The sequence below is a fragment of the Equus przewalskii genome, chromosome 1 (genome assembly GCF_037783145.1).
Source record: "Equus przewalskii isolate Varuska chromosome 1, EquPr2, whole genome shotgun sequence".
Classification (NCBI taxonomy): Eukaryota; Metazoa; Chordata; class Mammalia; order Perissodactyla; family Equidae; genus Equus; species Equus przewalskii.
Window position 1 is genome coordinate 133,659,220 of NC_091831.1, and position 20,762 is coordinate 133,679,981.

Genomic DNA, 20,762 nt, shown 5'->3' on the forward strand with positions numbered 1-20,762 from the left:
GAGTGAAACAATTCACTCAAGGAACCTTGGCTAGATACTTTGGGTTCTGAGAGGCCGCAAGTTATTGCTATAGCCCTAATGCGAAAATGAAAGATTTTTGTCTGTTCCTACTGTTGTTTAGCATGAAAGCCCCGAGGATTAAGCGGTTTTAGTTACTGTTAAGTATCTAAGGCAAGATCTTTTCTGGCTCACCCTTAATATCCAAAGAAACGGGGTTCTAAGGGGTCTGAAGACGGTGTTTAAGATGCGAATCAGTAGGCCCCTGTCAGGTTTACACCAGGAGTGAGGAGGGGAAATGAGCTATAATGGTGTTTTTATCTGGACCTCAGATTTAGCCCACTGAGCCCAAAGCCCATTCTGGGATGGGGGTCCCTGGGTTCTTGATGACCTTCTATATGCTCACCTCTAGAGTCCCACAGACTAGAAGGCGGCTCCTTGGAGCTACAGAAACACTTAAATTAGGGAGTGTAGATGCGGAAGCTCAACCCTAAAGGGGCAGTTAAGTGAGGAGGTCAATGTCTGGCAGGATGGTAGCTGTTAACGTGAAGAACAACAGAAAAGCAAAACAAGTGTATCCACGTGTATTTTGGGGCGACGAAGGTAAGGGCTGGAAGGAGGGATCTAGCGGAAAGACTGGAGGGGCCAGTGAAACGTGCAACTCCGAGGCGTACATGAGGACCAGGTCCACAGGCTCCGGGCGGGCGGTCCCGGCCGGCAGAGGGCAGCAGCTGGGCGGGAGAAGCCTGGCGAGGGCTGCCCAGCGTCGACCGGCTCGCGGGGATACTCACTCCGTGTGGGGCGAGGGACTCGCACTCATCACTACCCGTCCCCGACCCTGCGGCCACCGCGCCCCTCGGGCCCCGTTACGGGGAGTGGCTGGGTGAGGGGGCGGGGCTCGCTGCGGAGGGCCTGGCCCTCTGCCCCGGGAAGGAGAGCGGAGGGCGCCCCCACCCCGAGTCCCCGGGAACGAGAGGGACGGGGTTTGGCGGGCCCCAGTACGCGGCTGGGAGGGGATCTCCGCGCTCGCTGCAGCATCGCCCGCCCCATCCTCGGCTGGACCCCTGGGCGCCCCGGGAGCCGTCCTCCAGGCCTCAGGCTTCTCCGCCCGACACCCTGGCCGCTCGGGTTCCCGGCCAATCCCCGGCAGTTCGGCTTCCCAGGCCACGACTTGCGCCCGACAGCGGCCAAGGTGCGCCCCCGCCGACGCTTTCTGGAGTCGGGTCCAGCTCGCCGAGTCCCGCGCAGCAGCTTGGCGCTCGGGCCGTCGAGGACAGCCGCAGCGTGGACGTGGGCTGGTCCCCGGGGCGCCGGGCGCACTTGACCGTGGGCGCCGAGCATCCGGGCGGCGCGGCGCGGGAGGCGAGCTTTATGTAAATCCGGGCTGCGCCCGGGCGTCCTAGGTAGGATGGACCAGCCCCCCGCGCCTCGGCCCTCACGTCCAATAAGAAAAGCCCCAGCTTGACACCTGCCTATATACAGGCGAGCGCGCCCCCCGCCCGCGGACCGCGCGCACAGCCCGCACAGCCCACGCCGCGGGCCAGCGAGACCTCGGCCCGCCACCATGACTTCCAGTAAGATCGAGATGCCCGGCGAGGTGAAGGCCGACCCCGCTGCCCTCATGGCGTCCCTGCACCTTTTGCCGTCGCCCACGCCCAACCTCGAAATCAAGTACACGAAGGTAAGGGACAGCCGTCCACAGAGACTTTCTAGAACCTTCCTTCCTTCCTCTCCGTCATCTGTTAGGGGGCGAGGGAGGCGGGATGGAGTCGGGGGCCGGGGTCTCCTGGGCCCGTCTGTCATCCCCGCGCAGCCGAGGGACGCCCCGTCCTTGGGGCTGAGGCTTGTGAAGTCCTGCCCGGGTCTGGGGACACCTCGGGGACTCGCCCCCACCTGAAGCTGAAGCGCCGCGCCGAGGGGTCGCCGTCAACGGCTCCTTCCCCGAACCGCATCTGCCGCCGCCTTCTGAGTCTGTTCTCCGGGGTCCCCACTGCGGCGGGGAAGGTGTCGGCGCCGCGTGGACTCCTCGAATGGAGAAGCAGGGGACCGTGCAGTCGGGCTGTCGCTTCTTCCCGGCCCTCCGCCTTCGGGGGCCGCTCGGGGCTCGTCCCGCCCGGGTCCTCGCAGCCGGCACGGTGCGGAGCGGCTTTCCCGAAGGAATTGTCAAGGACGCAGCGCTGTGGCCGCCCTCGCAGATTTCCTGGAAACCTGGCTGCGGAGCACGGTAGATCCCATGTCAGCGTTTCATTCGGATTTTGTAGGCAGTGGCAGTTTTCCTGGAAAACTCGCAAACTCTTTAAATTTTGTGCAAATGAACGGGTTCGCCTTTGAACGGAAAAAAATTATTGTTTATAACGAACCCTGACATCTTGGGTTTGCCAGCAGGAATTTCTTTTCGTTGTTGGACCAAGGAAAAAAAGAATATGCGTTCGCCCCCTTAATGTAAATTGAATTTACTTACTTTCTACAAATACGACATCGGAAAAATTTATTGATCACACACATGGGGGCATTATAATGATATAGCATTTTCGGGGGGGAGAGGTAGATGGGGTTTAAAGTCGTGTTTCTTGGAGTTCATTTTACAATTCTCTTGTTTGATTTTCTATTCCTTTCAGTTGATTTTTATCTTAAACTTCTCCCGATTGACTTAAACACATACTGCGCACGTACAATATGGTTAAAGTTGTTTTCCATCATACTTATTACAAGATAAACTAAATTTTGTCGAGGAGTAAATTGTTTGGTTCTGGCTTAATGGTTGAAAGAGAAATTTTCTAAAACCCCACGTCAGAATATTGAGATTTTACTTGCATTGAGTTTTAGGATACAAATCAGGGTGATTCGTGTTTTGATTGCCGATTTAGGTGGATTTGGTGTACCTGTTAGCTTTTTTAGATGGTGTGACAAATTTTTGAAAGCCGTTTTAATGAGAAGTCGTTAGTGGTTACAGCCGTTTAGGCATTGTTTGCATAATAATTGTGCCAGTGTGTTGCACACCGGGTTTAGGAACAAGCTGGGAAAGCATGCAGCATAAAAGTTTTGTTTTATGAGGGTCTCTAACCTCTTCAGGCTCTCTTTTAAGGTCTTAAGATGCAAGATCCGCGAGGGAGAGAGGACCTAACCGTAGGCACTGGCATTGGGAAAGTCTAATTTTAGTCTTACTTTTGATTTGATTTTCCTCCCAGCCCCGGAAAGTTGTTTTCCGCATGTAGTAGGTATCTCGGAATTTAATTTGGAAGCTCTTCCAGTTCTCTTTTCTCTAAACACCCCCCTCTCTTTTTTCCCTCTTGTTCTGCCCCAGTAGGAAAGACAACTGATTTATAGCTAATTGAAGCCTTTAATGTGGGCTCTTTTAGCTCTGGGGGACTTTTATCCAGTATCCACTTTCCCACTTATTACAAAGAAAAACAATCAGAAATGAAATAATGGATTGTAACTTGATTCTTTAATTTGTGGGGAGGAGGCTCCTTATTTTTGCTTTGACAAACAACCCTCATAAACACTGAGTAATGCTGATCTAAAGGCAAGCTCTTTGCGCGAAACCTTGTAAAGTCAGGTATCTGAGAACGTTCGCGGCAGCTCTCCCCCTCGGCTCTTTAGGGAGACTTCTAAATTCTCCGAGACAAGCGTCGTGGGCAAGCAGCTTCTTTAACACGAACAGCAGAAGCTGCTCTTTTGGTAGCCAAGGGTAATGGGTAATGATTTTTTACTTAAAAGGAAAATAAGATTAATGGAGAGGTTTTTAAAAAAATTCGCTTATGATCAGAAGTGAGGGAAATTATATCAGCAATTTTAAGCAGAAGAATGAAGGAGGTAGAATAGACAGTCCTTTAGAACAGTGATACCACATTCATTAGGAATTTTTTAAAGGGTGATGGCTAAAAATAAAATTATTATGTTGGAGAGCTTGTCGAATAACGTCTGGGAAACAAATACAATATTTGTGTCAGAAAATGGTACCAGATGTAGACGGATCCTTCATCATTTTTGTCTTGTTAAACGAATACATCTTTAGTGAAGGATGCTATGATAGGATCTTTCAATATGATTTTGGGACCAACTTAAAGTCACAACTTATGTGTAAATGGTCATATTATGAGACTTTCAAGTAGCACGCATTTAGAAAACTTTACACTTGTGATCTTGTAGTTTTCTGTATTTTTCACCATTCTCTTTCTTCTTCTAAAAATATTTTACATTTTTTATAAAAGGGGAATGGGGGAGAGCGTTGGAAATAAAAGTTACTGCCTTTGTCTGTCAAAGGTTCAGTGAAAATGCTCCAAAACTAAAGTTCAATCCCCAAGGATGCTAAAAGGGCGAAACTTGAGGTTCTGTATCGACTTTCAGGCGGTTAGACTTAGTTTTAAAAATAAGCCTACCTCTCTGAAGTTCCAATACCCATTTTAGACTAATGATCAATGACAATACCGTCTTTGGAATATGTTTATTTTTATTTCCCTAATACAGCAAGCTAGACACCAAGATTTAAAGATGGCTCTATATTAAGGAATATGTTTGGGAAAAAAAAAAGACTGAGTTAGTCAAGAAAGAGTGATAACTCAACCAACATGAAGTAGCAAGGGGATCACTCTGGAGTGAGAGAATGTGTACTCTCCTTGCTTGTATCCTAAGGACACTGCTTAACAGCTAGCATAGGAGTCTGATTGCTTTTAGTTATGCTTTTATGAATTAAAGATTTTCTGAGTTGCTTCTGTTTGATCAGTCTGGTTTTTAGAATTTTGTATAGCTGAATATATTACAGGAGTACACACGTTGTAAAGTCAAGTCTAGCACTTTACCGATTGCCCTTAACTGCAGGGGAGATCTCTGCCAGATTCCCAGAAGGTCTTTCCTATTGGAAACTTTCCTATCCCACCCCTACCTTCTCTATTGTCTCAATCATCAATTCTGGCTCTACTAGTCCCTGCTTCCCCCGACCTCCCCACTACACACACACACACACAAACACACACACACATTGTGCAGTCTCTCTGTTGATCACTTTTTCAGTGAGAGTTTATGCCCATAACCTACTGTAACACAAAGAGTTAAGTTTCCCTCCAGCATCTGATACTGTGGGGAGCCAGGACAGAGGGAAGAAGGGGACATTTAGGGAGTACTGACTTACTAAACCAGAAGAGAAAAAATAAAAGACAGTAAACTGAAAATTAGAGCTAACGTGCGTTGGGTAACTACTATTTATTTTATTTGTTCATTTAACAACCTTTTATTGAACATCTGCTGTGTTCTGGGGTCAATTTTGATTCGGTTTAAAAGATATTTGGATGGCCATGTTCCTAACAACGGTGCTTGCCACTATGCTAGCTGGGCTGTGGAAGCGTCCGCCTTCTGGCAGCTTAGGGTCTCATTAGAAAGACTGAGTGCCAAAAATTGGTTGTCAGCGTGGCGGCAGTTCAGTTGATCAATGTAATAATTACGGTAATGGTAATAATACTTATGATGCTGCTTACATTGTTTATATGGCCTAATGGTTTACCTAGCCCTTGCATATATATCTTATTTGATCCTTGCAAAACCTTTTAAAGGAGAGAGAGTAGAAAGAAGTAGTAATTGATAAGGAAGACCTTGGTCTTGACTTTTAAAAAATTGATAGAACTTTCCTCACCATACGCTTTGTTTTTTCTAACAGTTACATACTTTTTTCTTTTTGAGAGAGAGAAAGAATTTAAATCTTTATTTTTTGTGTTGCTTCTGTTGCACACATGGAGAGAATATGAACTGGTCTACTCCTCTTAAGAAGGAGCTACCTTGTGGCTTTTGATTATCTGACGTTAAATTACTGTTTTTGATGTGTCTATGAGGGGTTTTTTTTAGGTCTGGGGCAAGATTCTTGCCTGTCTCAGGGATCATTTCTTAAAAGATGATGTGGATCTAGTGGCTTCCAACCCTCTAATCAAGATTGTCTGTCTTGATCATAAATTGTTAATCAAACTTCATGTTGATAGTGGACCTCAGGCTTTCAAAGAATGCTTTTTCATAATCGTACAGCTTTTTGATGTTTGTATCATCTCCATATAGCCCAGGGAAGCTAAACAACCTCATCGTGGCACTTAAATTAGATCATTCTCCTGGGGTCCTGCCCCGATGCCTCCTACTATGCAGGCTTACGTTGCCATATGGAATCATTGTTTGCTGAGGCACTTCTGTCCTTTATTTCCAGAAAATGAGGAGTGATAGTCTCTCTATTTGGGGGTAGAATATTCTCTCTGAAGAGCCTGTTCTGTGAGGTCTGATTTACTTTAAGCCAGGCGTGCATATAAGTTCTCGCTGCATTAGACAAGCATGATGATCAAACCATGACCAAACCAAAAACATCTCAAATACCAATAGACACAGTTTTCTCTCAAGGCTTTCTCAGTTGGATGATGGAATACAAATACTGATGTATCCTTTTGTCTTTTTAATTATCTTAGTGACAGCTTGCAGGGGTCAGCGAACTACGGACTGTCTGCCTGATTTTGTAAATAAAGTTTTATTGGAACACAGCCACACCTATTCAATTACATATTGTCTGCGGCTGCTTTTGGACTACAATGGCAGAATCAGGTAGTTGCAACAGAGACCATATGGCCTACATTTTAGAAAAAGTTTACAAGCTCTTCACTTAGAAAAATAAAGTCTTGGAGTTAAAATAGGCCGTTGTTCAAATCTTGGTCAGATGTGTACTTATTAGCTGTGTGGCCAGTTAACATTTATTTATCACATGGTGCCAGGTATGGTGCCAGGTTCTGGAGATGCAATAGTAAACAAGGTATGGATGGGGTCTCCTCCCAAGGAGTTTCTTCACTGAGTGCCAACTTCAACATCCATCAAAATTGAGATACTTGTTGTCAGGATTAAATGAGCAAGTTTGTGGAAGCAAGTGGCATATAATGACCGTAGCCAAGGGCTAATTCTATTTCATATTGGTAAAGTGATGATTGCGTTCCAAATTAATGGAGACCCATTTTAAGAACGATCAGAACTGTATGATCAATAAAGTTTTACAAAATAGGCTGTTGTTTACTATTTTACTTATCCATAAGAATTTAATATTCCAGGTAACTATGGAATCCTTATGTGTTTTCACTGGATTTTCATCAAATGGGATTCCTTGAGGTTTCCCTACCAAGATCTTATCTTTACTAAAAAGTCATTAAATCAGACAATTTCCCAGCTAGTATTTTAGTAATCATATTAGATATCTGACACATGCCAAAATTCAGCATTAATATGCCTCAGTATACCCACTTGGCTGGGCCTAAATGTCAGATTGCAAGCTGCCATTTCTGATATTTTAAGTATTTTGGACAAAGATGTTGCCAAGTCATCGGTAGGTAAATCTGGGAAGTATGGCAGCATATGAGGACATTCTCAGAAGAGAGATACCTTTTGAAAGTGGGAAGCTGTCTTAGTTTATATAGTTTAAAACCGAAGAGACATTCACTGGTCCTGAGTGCCCCATTTGGGGGCACCTCACCTTCCAGAAAGTAAAAGCCCCTTGCAGTGACTATTTTGAAAGCCGTCCTAACATTTCTTTAGTTTCTTTATTCACTGTGACCAGTCATTTCAACTCCAGTCATTTCCCCTCAAACACTAAATCTAATGCACATGGAAGTGATTGCCATAATGTCACCTTGGTTAATTTTTAATTGTTTTTTCAGACATATCTTTGAGCTCTATTCCATTTTACCTTTCAGATATATATTATATTATCCAAAGTTGGAATTTCTCATCTCTGGCATTTCTCTATTGCTTGTTTGTCTGCCTTTCACATAGAGTTATGTTTAAATGGTTTCCCTTCAAAATCTTAACTCTTAATGAGTTTATTTACAGCAAGTGTCTGTTGTGTCACATGATTTCAATACTTTTCAGCCTTTGAAAATTCCAGTTGGAATAATAATTGGGTGCTTTCTCCATCTAGACTTTTGCTGGGCTGGCAACAAAACTTCCCTGGGGCTAAACAGGGGGTTTATTGACCTCTGGAGAATGTGGTTAAAGATTAGAATGTCTGTGAGTGAACATTCTAATTTGTATTGTAGAAGGAAGCTTTCCTTTTACTCCAGTTCAGCTCTGTTACCTCCAGAAGTGGTTATCTGCTCTGTTTCCTTTCCTCATCACAGTCTGACCTTTGGAGAGCCCAAGTAGCAGTTTCTTTATCCCCAGACCTCTGGAAAGATAAAACGATTGCCCAGTTGAAACTGGAAACACCTGTCTCTTATTTAGAAAGAATTTAGGATATCATGGATACCAAAACACTTTCCAATCTTGATCATAAAGTAAAAGGGAAAAAATTCAAAATAATTAAAGATTATAATTTTATACATTTTTTCATGCATAATTGTCATTCATCTAGTCTAAACCTTCTGATTTCAAGTCTGATGACTCTTAGAGTTTTTTGCCCCAGGTCATTCCTAGGTATCTTTTAAAGGTTAAACTCAGTCAAAAAGTGGTATAAGTTGTGTGGCTCTTTCCACAGGTAGGATGGAACCTATCACCAGGTAAGTGGATCTGGTGAAATATTGTGGGTTTCGTAAGCCCGCTAACAGGCAAAAATAACCTACTTCCTTGCTCCCCCACCAATACACACCCCAAATCTGTGGGCTGAGGTGTGTGTAATGATGGAGGATTTAGGGTGGCAAGAAGAGGGGAGATGAGAACACCTCACCTGGGAAGACAACATTATGAAATGTCTATACAGATCTACAGAGGGTAACTTATAGTTTTAATTCCCTGGGTGTGAAAATTGGACTTCCTCACTGAATCCTTTTCGGGAGGAGATCAGGAATCAGTATGAGACTGTTTTCGTTAAATTCTCCAGCAAACGTGAAACCAGTGAATACTGCCTCATCTATATTTAGAATCTGATACCCAATCTACCAATATAACTTGATTTTCACAGGAAAGGTTATCTAATCGTGTTATCGCAGGGTCATTTTTATTTTTAACTGCAGCCAGATCTGCCCTTTTGCTTCCCTGAATTTATTCGTTTGTTTATTCATTTGACATTTATCAGAGCCTCTTGTGTACAAAGCACTGTTAGTCACTGTCTGGCATGAAGAGATACGTAGATGTGGGCCCTGCCCTGAAAGGCGGGAGAGGGTTCCGGCTTGGGTGCAAATGTGCACACGGTGGTGTGGTGGTCGTGTGTGGTAGAAGATGCTAAATGCCTGAGATGAATGTGCTAAAGCGCTGTAGGATTCAGAAGGTGAAGAGAGGTTTAGGCTCAGCAGGTCAAAACACACTGTATTGTTAGACACACTAGACAGGAAATGAAATGTTTCAATCATACAGAAGAGTATAGACAATAATACAATAAAAATGAGTATACCCATAACCAGATTTGTTAGTCTTAACATTTTGCGATATTTGCTTCTAATTTTTTCAGAGAAATCCATTGAAGCTCTCCCTTTGAACTCCCATTCCCCTCTCTTTCTCCCCCTTCCTTCTTCAGAGGCATTTATCTTTTTCACAGGTGTATGTATGCATACCTGGATATGTATTCATAAACAGTATATGCTTTGTGAATGTTTTCTGTTTTGCATGCTAAATCTTTTTATATAAATGGTACCATGATGGTATATCCTTTAATTTGCTTTGTTTGCTTAGCATAATATTTTCAAGATTGACTCATGTCGTTAGATGTACCTACAGTTCACTCATTGTAATTGTTACATGCTGTTCCATTCTTTGAACATATCACAATTTTTAATTCATTCTACTATTGACATTTAAGATACTTCCAGCATTTTGCTATTACAATAATGCTGCATAAAACATTCCTGAGCATATTTCCTATGTGCCTGGGTGAGAGACCTTCTAAGATATAGACTTAGAAGTGATACTGCTGGCTCATGGGATATATGGGGCTACAACTTAACTAGCGATTGCCAAATTTCTGTCCGACATAGTTAGACGAGTTTCCACGGCCACCAGCAGTATGTCGGAGTCCCCAGTGCTCTACGTCCTCACCTGTATTTGGAGTTCTCATACTTAGTAAATTTTGCCAACCTGATGAGTGCGAAATGTTATCTCATTGCTGTTTTGATTTGCATTTCATTGATTTCTTGTGAGCTTGGGCATCTTTTCATATGTCTATTGGCCATTTGGTTTTCTTCCTTTGTGAATTGGCTAGTATATCATTTGCTCATTTCTGTTTGTGTATTTGTGATTTTTACTGATTTGTAGCAATTTTTGTATATTCAGGATTATAATCCTGTGACAGTTATATACCATGAGAACATTTTCTTCCCCCTTGTGCTTTTTCTTCCTTCTCCTTTTTTTGGTATAGTTGTCGTATAGTTTTAAATGCCAATGGAGAAGAATTTTTCTTTTTTTTTCCTTTGTTTCGTGCTTTTTGGTGTCTTGTTTAAGAAATCCATTCTTATTCCAGGTTTTTCAAGATATGCTTCTGTATAATCTTCTGAAAGTTTATTTTTATTATTAAAGATTTTACTTTTTGTGTTTGTGTCTTAATCCACCTGCAGTCGGTATTTGTTTATGTATAAGGACACAGATAAATCTTAAGGACAGGTGATGTAACTTATAGGAAAGGCAACCAATATCAATGTGTAAAGAATTTTTCAAAGTTGTACTCTATGCGATTTGACCAGAATGTTTGGCTTTTCTCTTTTCTCCGTAATAGGACAATATCAGAAGCTAGTCCTTCGTTGGTGGATGATTTTAGTACATGTTTATGTCCTTAAACTAAGAACAATAGTGCATGCCATAAACCTGCCTTTAAGGGGTCATTGTACAAAACTCCAGGATAATGTGATCATTGTAACTTTTTCATGTCAAGACTGATTTCCCTACCTTTCTTACATTACCTGCAACAGAATACGTGCTCAAACGTTAGCACGTGTGGTTTCTTCCTTTCTCTCACTCACACACACACCTCCCACTCATTTTTGAAAGGCCATCACCTGGTAAATAGATGAATTCTTCACTGTGTGCTGTTTTGTGTATAGGACTGGAGAAAAACTGGAGAGGTGACAGTTAAATAACGTGAAAAAGAATTTCTAATAGAAAGAACTTTCTCTTGAATAGCTAGTTCAGTACTGTGTTTTGTCTTGTTAGTTTAAAGAATTTAAATTAGTCCTTAGCACCAGGCTTCAAAATAACATTACTTTGTATTTTGTTAATGTTTTAACTTACTGTGTTTTAAACTGAAAGCTGGTGTTATACACTTACCTTTGTCTTTGGGTTTCACAAGTTATTCGATCCATACGCGTGTGCCTCTAATTCTAAGGAAGCTACTGAGGAAGAACTATTCTCCAACCTTAAAACGTAATCTAGCCTTCTGTGTTTATTACTCACGCAATACCTAAGAGGGCTGGCCCCACATGTATTTTTTTAGGATGAACCTATTTTCTCTGAACAGCCATGTTGCTCGTTTGCACTACTCCTAAATGGTACAATTTTTGCCTTGTGTTACGTTTTACTCTGTAACTCCCTCCTCCTAAACTGTACCAGATTATAAACCCTTTTTCATCTTGGTATTTCTAAAGCATCCAACTCAGTGTCTCACAATGTAAATACTTAGGAAATGTTTGTTGAATGAATACTTGTTATATTTTATCATTAATAGCTACTAATAGCTACTCCCTTTATTAATAATACTACAATTTCCAAAGTGCTTTTCACATATAATTACATTTAATCACTGTGACAGTCCTACGGTGTGGATATTATATTAATATCCCCCATTTTATAAGCAAGAAAATCAAGCGTGTTCAAGTTAAATAATTTTTCCGGGCTCAGTAGTTGGTAGGTGGCAATTTCAGGACTTGAATGATCGTCTTCCTTCCCCACTTATGACAACAAGAACAAGCATAAGAAGCACAGCAAAGACAGTCAAATTGGAACAATTTGCCTGAAGCTCTGCTCTGTTTTACAGGATAATCCCAAACCCAGTTTTCTGACTACAAATCCCGAGCTGAATTCTAGTTGGTATTGTCGTGGCTACCATTAGCAACAATTTCAACCTGCCGTAAAGATGAGAGTATGCATTCAAACCAAAAAAAAAAAGAAAAGAAAAGAGAAGGTATTGATGAGCTCGCCCCTTTAGGTATGAGTGACTTGGGTAGGTGTGATTCTTTAGGCAACGGTAAAGAACTGTGTTTCTGGATTCTCACTGGTTGGGTAGTCACACAGGGCCCTTAATAACACCTGTTTTTTTGTTTTTTTCATTCAAAAAGTACTTTCTTTGTTATGGTTATTGAGATTCATTTGGGAGTGAGGATGGATGAGATTGTTGAAAGCAAGTCTGTTTCACCTTCTTTCTAATGCCTCCTCTCCCCCTTCAGGCCATCGTCTTGTGTAACTTGACTGTGACCTGTGTGGGAGAGACACTTGCTAGAAAGAGTTGGGTGGATGTATTGCACCTTGCCTTTTATGAGCAATCATTTCTCAGTAAGGCTTTATTAACTACTATTAGATCCGTTTCTTACGTGTAACCTCAGTGGGGATGCGGAGTAGAGAATTAGAGAGTGTTCCCCAGAAATTCGTGCACTATCCAAACTTTAATAGAGTTTCAGTGACAGAGGGTGGTGGTGGTTGGGGAGCACGATTAATGTTTCATTGTAAATGGCTCAAAAATCCTATCTCAAGAAACTGCTAACAAGTGATCCCCTTTAAGCCAGATCTTATAGTCTCCAGATTTCTCTGTCTTCACTTTTAGGCAGAACACATTTCTCTTTCTCCTCTGCTTCCCAGTCAGACTTACCCCTTCTTGTCACCTTTTCTGTCTCCTTTTTAATTGTTACGCACTTGTGCTTCTCTTCTGCTTCCCTAAGTATTTCTCTCAGGACAGGCCCTGATGAGCCCCATTTCTTGGTTAGACTCATTTACCTGTTTTCCTAAAATCGTTAGTTATGCCTGGGAACCTTTGTAGTCAGCTTTTCCAGCTGTTGGCCTAAATGGCCCTTAGGGAGACCAGAAGCAATGAACCTGGAATAACCACATTTGACTTCCGCGAGCCCTCTTGAGAATTTAGTAATTACTTAATGGATTGAATTGGTGACATACACTGTTCCAGATAACAACCTGGGTTGCATTAAATTAACCTTCACAAATGGGTATTTATTGGTGTACTTTTAAAAGACTACATGTGTTGGCTGTAATTGCTCTTCCGTGTTTCTCCACGCTGCTAGGTATTTGTACTGGGTGAAAAATTTCTCAGATTAGAGCCTGGGTGGTAGTTCCAGCCATTTAGTGATGTGTGTCATTGTGTTCAGCACATTGAGCATAAATCCTGTCTTGTAAACAGCAGGGAGACTAATGAGGTTTGCCCACATTCTGGTATCATTACCAGAAATTCCAGCAGAGAAAAAGAGAAGGCTTCGAAACGAAGTACACAAGACAGAGGGATTTTTGGAACTCTTCATCTGAATTAAGGAGAGAGATTTCTGCTGAACATTTAGTACAGACGTATGTACAGATATGGGTACATAAACTCCATTTAGCTAAAAAAGAAACCAAACATTTGCTTTTAATGACTACTTGCACAGTCACTAACTTAGCTCTACAGAGAGCTAATGAGGGGCTTATTTATGAGTGTCTCTAATTGTGAGTGGTATAAAGGGGACAGCTATTGAAATAGCGCAGCTGTTAAAATGATAGCATGCTTTTTACTTTCTTGGAACTCTTCAACATTTCAGCCAACTAAAATTTCAGACCAATTTTAGTCTTAGAATTTTTGGAGGGATGCTGCTGTTATTTTTATAGTGAAAAATGACTTCTGAACACACCAGATCTCTTGCAAGAGGCCTTTCAAATGTGGTTTTTTAGGTTTATTTCAAATCTGTGTTTTTATTATTGCTGTTAAATAACTTGCGTGTTTTATAATGTCCCATCAGGGATACAAGTGTTGTTTAGCACCTAGACTAGTTTTCTTCCTGGATTTTGAGTTTTCGTGAAAGCTGGTATCATGGCAGCCTTGACACAAAGTGTGGTGCACACATCGTTGTGTTTGAATAAATGAGTGAATGAATTAATACTAGCAAATAAAATTATCTGGGTCCATTTGCAGAGTTACTAGGAGACAAAATGCCAGGACTAGAAACTGAATTCCAGGGCGTAGTGTTTTGAAATGAGTAGCTTTCTTCCTTTGAAGAAAGCGCGCGCGCGTGCACACACACACACACACACACACACACACACAGTCTTTAGGATGGAAAACTCCCCTCTTCCGTTCCTTCCCACTCACTTACCTCTTCTTTTTTTTTTTTTTTTTTTTTTTAAGATTTTATTTTTCTCCTTTTTCTCCCCAAAGCCCCCCCGGTACATAGTTGTATATTTCGTTGTGGGTCCTTCTAGTTGTGGCATGTGGGACGCTGCCTCAGCGTGGTCTGATGAGCAGTGCCATGTCCGCACCCAGGATTCGAACCAACGAAACACTGGGCCGCCTGCAGCGGAGCGCGCGAACTTAACCACTCGGCCACGGGGCCAGCCCTCACTTACCTCTTCTGAAATGTAAACCCCTAAGGCTGCATTGTAGAGTAGTGAACAAGGCTGCGGTCTGGGCATTAGAAGACCAGTGTTCCGGTCCCAGTTCTGCCACTGATGTGTGCTCATGTAACAGTTCCTTGTACGTGTAGGCACACAAAAAATGTTCATTTAATTAATGAACGAACAAATTGCTTGATCATTCATTGAGTACTTCCTTCTGTATTAGGCTCTGGGGATATGAAAATGCCTTGTGATACTGGGTAAGTTACTTAAATTCCTAGACGTCGGTTTTAGTACTTCTAAAATGACAGTGTGGAATGAGATGCTTGTTTATTAATCCACTTACTTATGAAAAGGACTGGCTTAGAAGTGCTATGAGATTTCTTTACCCCGCCCTGACTCTTCAGAACGCTTTAATTTCCTGGGCCCAAACCTGGCATTATGAGGCTCAGAAGAAAAATGCTGAACTTGTTCACACGTCTAGTTGTTGTCTTTCTGGGACCCAAAATTTTCACTCAAAACAATCTTGTTTAAAATATTTTCCCAAGGATGTCCTTATAATTACAGAGAGTAGTCGACAGAAATCTGTGTTAATGATTCTCCTTATATAAGTGAGTGATTTGCAGTGTCATAAAGATCCACTGGAAATCAAAATTTTTGTTCACTGAAGACTTACAGGACTAGAAATTAAAGCAATGACTCCCAAGAGAAATAGCCCTTTAAATCTTAGAGAAAATGGATTTTAATACTTGGTAATGGTGGTAGAAAGAAAAGGTTTGTTGGCACTTTTCCTCCAAACCATTTCAGCTGCTCTTCTGTCGGCCTAAGCTCGTGAAAACCACGGTGGGTCGGGTGAACTCTGTGGAGAGGGAACTTGTCAGGAGCTTAGGGCTTTTCACTTGAGTCTACTAGAGACTTAGCACTTTGCAGGTCAGTGCCACTGCTATTTGTCTCCGACCTACGAGATCTGCAGTTCTTCACATCAAAACCACATCTTGCTGAGCAGAGATCAAACGCAGGAAGGTAAGGATTCTGCCAGTGATTTATCATGCCAGGGAGAGTGATCAGGCCAGATGGGGCCACTGCAAATGAAGTTGACATTCTGGCAGTTTCTCATATAGGTCTCACATGTAGTTATGGCTAGTTTTTCTTGTAGAGGAATTCCGGGTCAAGTGGCAGCTTTCAGTGGCATTTCTTAGCAAGACTTACCTCCAACATGAGGTTTGTTTCAAAATCAAGTCCTAGCAAGATTTTTCTAATGTTTTATTTAACTGGCAAATGGGGATTTCTTGACCAAATATTTGAAGGTTAATTTGAACTTTTCATTTGATGTCTCCTTTCCTCATTTTTCCTTTTCCAGGAAGGTGCCTATTAAAAAAAAGAAAAGAAAAAGAAAAATTAAGATGCTTTGAGGTCTAGAAAAAACCTTTCCTCCTAAATATTAGATATAACTTTAAGATGATGAAATTGACTATAAACTGTGCACGCTTAGGCTTATTAGTTCAGCTTCACATTCATTAACTCAGAGACTTTAGGAATGAATTCCTGCAAATATTACCATCCAGTGCCGGGCTGGGGGAATGCATCCCATAGACCTTTTTGCATATTTGTGATCACCAAGAACAAAGAGGGAGAATTTAATCATTTAAGTATAAAATAGGTATAATTATGTTTGAAAGTATTTGCTAAGATTTGAGTCAACGGCAAGAATTTTAATTGAAAGAAAAAATTCAATAATCCCTCTCTTCATTTAACCATGTATGTCAGCAGATACATGAAAATGATTGTGCTCCATAAAATTCAACTTGCTTTTTGTTTACACTCACAAGCGAATGTTGAGTCTCCCGTGGAGAAATCACTCATTGGTTGGTTCAAAGGCCTCTTCAACCTTAGGCTACGCACTGTTCCTGGCCCTCTGCCCAGGATGTTTGCCTTGTATCCTCAGTGGAAGATGATATTGGTGTTTAAATGTAGTAGTTCATGCCATTAACTTCTAATTCAATGGAAGATACCAGTTGTCCCTTTTGTGTTTTGCTTTTTCTTAATGAGGAAAATTACCATAAACAGAATGGACTTGGTGGTTAGAACCAGGTCTCATCCTGTAGTCAAAGTTCACTTGATTCCCTGAGGTATCAGTTTATCTGTTCATAAACTGGGAATTATTATCTTGACCGATGAAGTACTTCACTTCTGCAAGGAGCAAGTTTAAGTTATAACAATGAAATGGAATTTCTCCTAGTATTCACTTGGCATCCTTGGAATGTGTACAATATCCATGAAAACCTGATAAGATTACCAGATAAAATATAGTGCATCTAGTTAAATTTGAATTTTAGGTAAATAATCAATACTTTTTAAATATAAGTGTGTCCCATGATTTGCCAGTGATTTGGGACATACTTATACTGAAATTTAACTCATTGTTTTTCTGTAATTCATATTTAACTGGGCATCCTGTATTTTTACTTGCTAAAACTGGCAGTCCTAACCCGTTATGCACATGGTTTGTGATTTTTATCTGTGACCAGCAAATAAACATAATTTTAATGTAAAATTAATTGGCAATAAAATCAAAGACCAAAGGAATCCTTTAAAATTATTGCACTCAAATACTGAAGAAGAGTGAAGTAGACAGACTTTCTTTTTTAACCCTAGCAAATACTATGAATAAATAAGGCAACTAGGCCCATTGTAAAGACAGCTTAATCTCCTAAATGAATCGCTCCAGCCTTTTAATTCAAAATCATACAAACAAAAACATTGAGATAAGCTGGGTGCTTTTTCAAATGGGGACCCCTGTGGCTTTGAAAATAAACACTTCAGCCTTCTTCCCCCCCACCCCCAACACCCACGCTCACACTCTCTAGCCTTTCTGATGTCCTCTATTTGCAAATGAACAGGCTGAATTCTGAGAAAGTCAGAATACTAATTGAACCTAGGGAAGATAGGCAAAGGAACATTTGTTTCCAAGCAGAAGACAAAAAGAAACATGTTATGACTTGCTTTCTCAAGACTGACAGGAGGATGGTAAAGCCCCTCCCAGTTTCCTCTTCTCAGAGCACATTCCCACCCGCCTGCTTAGACCCTCTCAGGGCCAGGCAGCCCTAGTAAGTTTGAACAAGCCGGCCTTAGCCTGTCTCTGTGGCAGACTCAGAAAACAGTAGCAATCAGAAATTCTGGGAGACCAGTTAATGCGTTGGATAGCCTTCACTATCTTTACCTTCTTCCAGCTTCCTTTTCCCCTTTGTGTCTCTGATGGTTTGGCAAAGGGGTCTTAGTTACTAGCAACAGAAAAGAATAAGTGAATGAAGAAACAAACACACACAGAACAAGGAGTGACTAGCTTCTTAAGAGCACTGATAAATTGCCTTAAATTGATTGTTTACATTCAGTTGAATCAGAATCAACTAAAAGTTTGAATGCATGCTATGCCAGGCTTTTCAATAATCCAGTACTTTATTTAATTCTTACAACCTCTGGATGGGGAGGTTTTATTGTCTTATTATACAGATGAGAAAAATCGAGCCATAGAAAGTTTAAATGACACACCTAAGTCACGCCATCTAGTAATCTTTATGCACATAGGAATTCCACCCATTAAGGAATCATGTGAGAACAGTGGGGAGGCAGAACTTGATTTTCGGACACCTTTGTCTATTTTTGTGGTTAAAGAAAACCAAAAAAACCTCCATGCAATTCAGCTTCTGTGCTAGTCCCACCTGGTGGTAGAGCTAAGGGAGACGGGAAAATTAGGCAGTGTAGGTCTGTGGTGGACACATCCTGCCATAACCTCTGGAATTCTGAATCCAATGAAACACTAGGACGGCCCTAATCTGTATCTCAGGTCCCTGGAATTACCCCCAAGCCCTTGAATCTGAGTGATCCACGCAACCTTATTCTGGGAAAGAGACCAGCAGCTCCCCCTCACTCGCCCCAGTTCATTTGGATCCAACCTTGTCCCCACAAGGCTAGCCAAACTGAACTGTCCTCTGGGGAACGTGACTAATGACCTTTTGTCTCTGTACTCTCATCAGTGTCCTTTCACTTTCAGAAAGAGACCTTGAGGATAGATGGTTATGTGAGAAGCTGGGTAGATCTTTGCTACCTAATGACTAATGTCCTAACTTATTTCTGTTTACAACAGTAACACAATTTGTGTAATCATTGCATGTTTGTGTGATGTGTTAGGCATGCAACATTTATTTTCAAATACTCTGGCACAATCACTTTAGATTAACATTTTAAAGCTGTTAGAAAACGTTGCCTCTAGTTTCTCCTTTCTTTTGGCTTGTGCCCTCTGCAGACTTTGAAAGTCTAGTTTGCAGTTTTTCTGGGTGAAAGCTTTCCTTGTTTCTGCTTTTCAACCTAGGATTCAGGATAAGTGGGGTTCAGAGCATACAGCGTGGGCCCATTATTTAAAACTTTTAGTTGATTTAAAATTAGAATTGATAAATTAGTCCTTGTCAAAGCAAGCTTTGTAAGACCACACTTTTTGCCAGTAAAAGATGACACCTATTGAACAAAGGCCATGTCTCTATAATATCAAAACATTGACTTTAAAGTGAAAAATGCAATCAATCATCTAGGTGTTTTCCTATACAATACCATTTGGGTGTTTTTTCACTTTTTAGGCAGATGTTTTGGCGTGAAGCCAAGCAAAGAATGGAAGTCAACAGAACCACTTTTGCTCTAGCTACCTAGATATTTCAACAGGAAGGTTCTCCCCCATAAATGATTTGAGCACTTGCTTCATTATTTTACTTTAGATAGGAAGCCTCTTAATTGGAAGTAAAAGAAGATGGGGATTTTTTGCATTAAAGTTAAAAATACCTTTATTACCTTTGATTGTAATATTCAAAGGCTGCCAGCTTTGCAGAGTAGCATACTGAGGTGCTCATTGATAGAATTGTTTCTAACAATAGAACTGCAATTTTACATGGTTGAATGATAGCGCCGTCTGTTGTTTGTTGTGCATAAATCTCTTTAAAGTATATCAAGTAGCAATAGTCGCGCGATCATGTAAAAGGAGATAACTAACATATGACAAGTGCTCAAACTCTTTCTTTGTGCTGCTTAATTAAAAGTAATTGAACTTTTTCCTATAAATAGATCAGTCTGGTTATCGATTTGCTATCTGGTACTCTTCTTTGATGAACCAAAGGCAGTTTAGTGGCAGGCTGAGTAAAAGGCAACTCTCCAAGGCACAGTCCACTGCAGGGTTTCATACAAATCATTTGAAGCATTTACTATTAAAAAAACAAAACATTTTATTACTGAAATAAAACATGGCAGCTTTATGTCAAAGATTCATTGAAGATAGGAAATTATTTACACCTAACTCTATTAATGCCTGCTGCTTTGAGAATTCCTCAGGGTTTAGATTCCTCAATTAGAAAATTCATGGCGGCCTCTCTGTATTGTCATGGCCACTTTGCTGTGGGCTGAAAAGCAGTAAGTCTCGTTTGTCCTGGGTGATCTTCCTGCTCCGGAAGTGGCCAAGTGACGTGGCTTGGCTTGCATGGCGAAGCTTCACTGTTTTGTCATCTTTATCTAAGTAACTGCTGAGATTTAGAAAACAACTTAAAGCAACTTTTAGATGAATCGAATCCCTGTTGACAGCCAGTCTGAATTCCTTGTTCCGTTTTCACTTCTTTCCCCAGTAACATAATTTGTTATATCTTTGAAACACTGACTGCATGTTAGGATGTACGGGAAACCAAATGAAGCCAGGAGACCTTTCTTCAAGGAACTTAGAAAGGGGAGAAACTTCCATTTTAGCCAGCTAAGCCTTAGCCACATTCACATTTTATCTCACTTAATTGTACAACAGCTCTGCAAGGTAGATAAGCCTTATTTCTGTTTTTACAGAGAAGGAAACAAAGCTCAAAGAGTTTGAGAGTCTATTTAAGATCGGTCAGGATTACGCAAGTGGTAAAAGGCAGACTGGTATTTGAATGGAGATCTTTCAACTCTGGTACCTCTCTTCTAGTTTGGTCTATAAGGAAGATGCAGGAATACATGCAAGATTAATCATCTCCATCCTTGATGAATTTCCTTATTTCTCTACTTTGTTTTATATACATACACACAGACTTCATAACCATTAACCATCATGATTGACTAAATTAAGCAACTTCAGTCCCTATACTTGTCTTGGGGAGAATGGACTTGCGAGTTACTTTGTTATCCTGATAGTCTCTTTTGAAAGAAAGAAAATTGCATAAGCCAGCCCAATCACCTTGAATTGGCTTTCAAGAAGCCCACCTTTATGATCTTTACTGTTTTAACCCAGGAACACAAGCATGTACTCC

General features: G+C 41.3%; 1 protein-coding gene across 2 annotated transcripts in view; it reads left to right on the forward strand.

Annotated features, from left to right (window-relative positions):
- The first annotated feature begins 750 nt into the window (after positions 1 to 750).
- The window catches only part of ALDH1A2 (aldehyde dehydrogenase 1 family member A2), a 91,758-nt gene continuing 71,746 nt past the window's right edge, over positions 751 to 20,762 (forward strand). Inside the window, exons 1-2 of one of the 2 annotated variants that reach the window (XM_070623760.1) lie at positions 751 to 1,400; positions 1,480 to 1,678. In XM_070623760.1, coding sequence (XP_070479861.1) covers positions 1,562 to 1,678 — 117 coding nt within the window. In that variant the 5' untranslated portion in view covers positions 751 to 1,400; positions 1,480 to 1,561. Of the gene's footprint in view, positions 1,401 to 1,479; positions 1,679 to 1,731; positions 2,222 to 20,762 lie in introns of those variants that run through there. The other variant, XM_070623771.1, reaches the window with a different exon arrangement.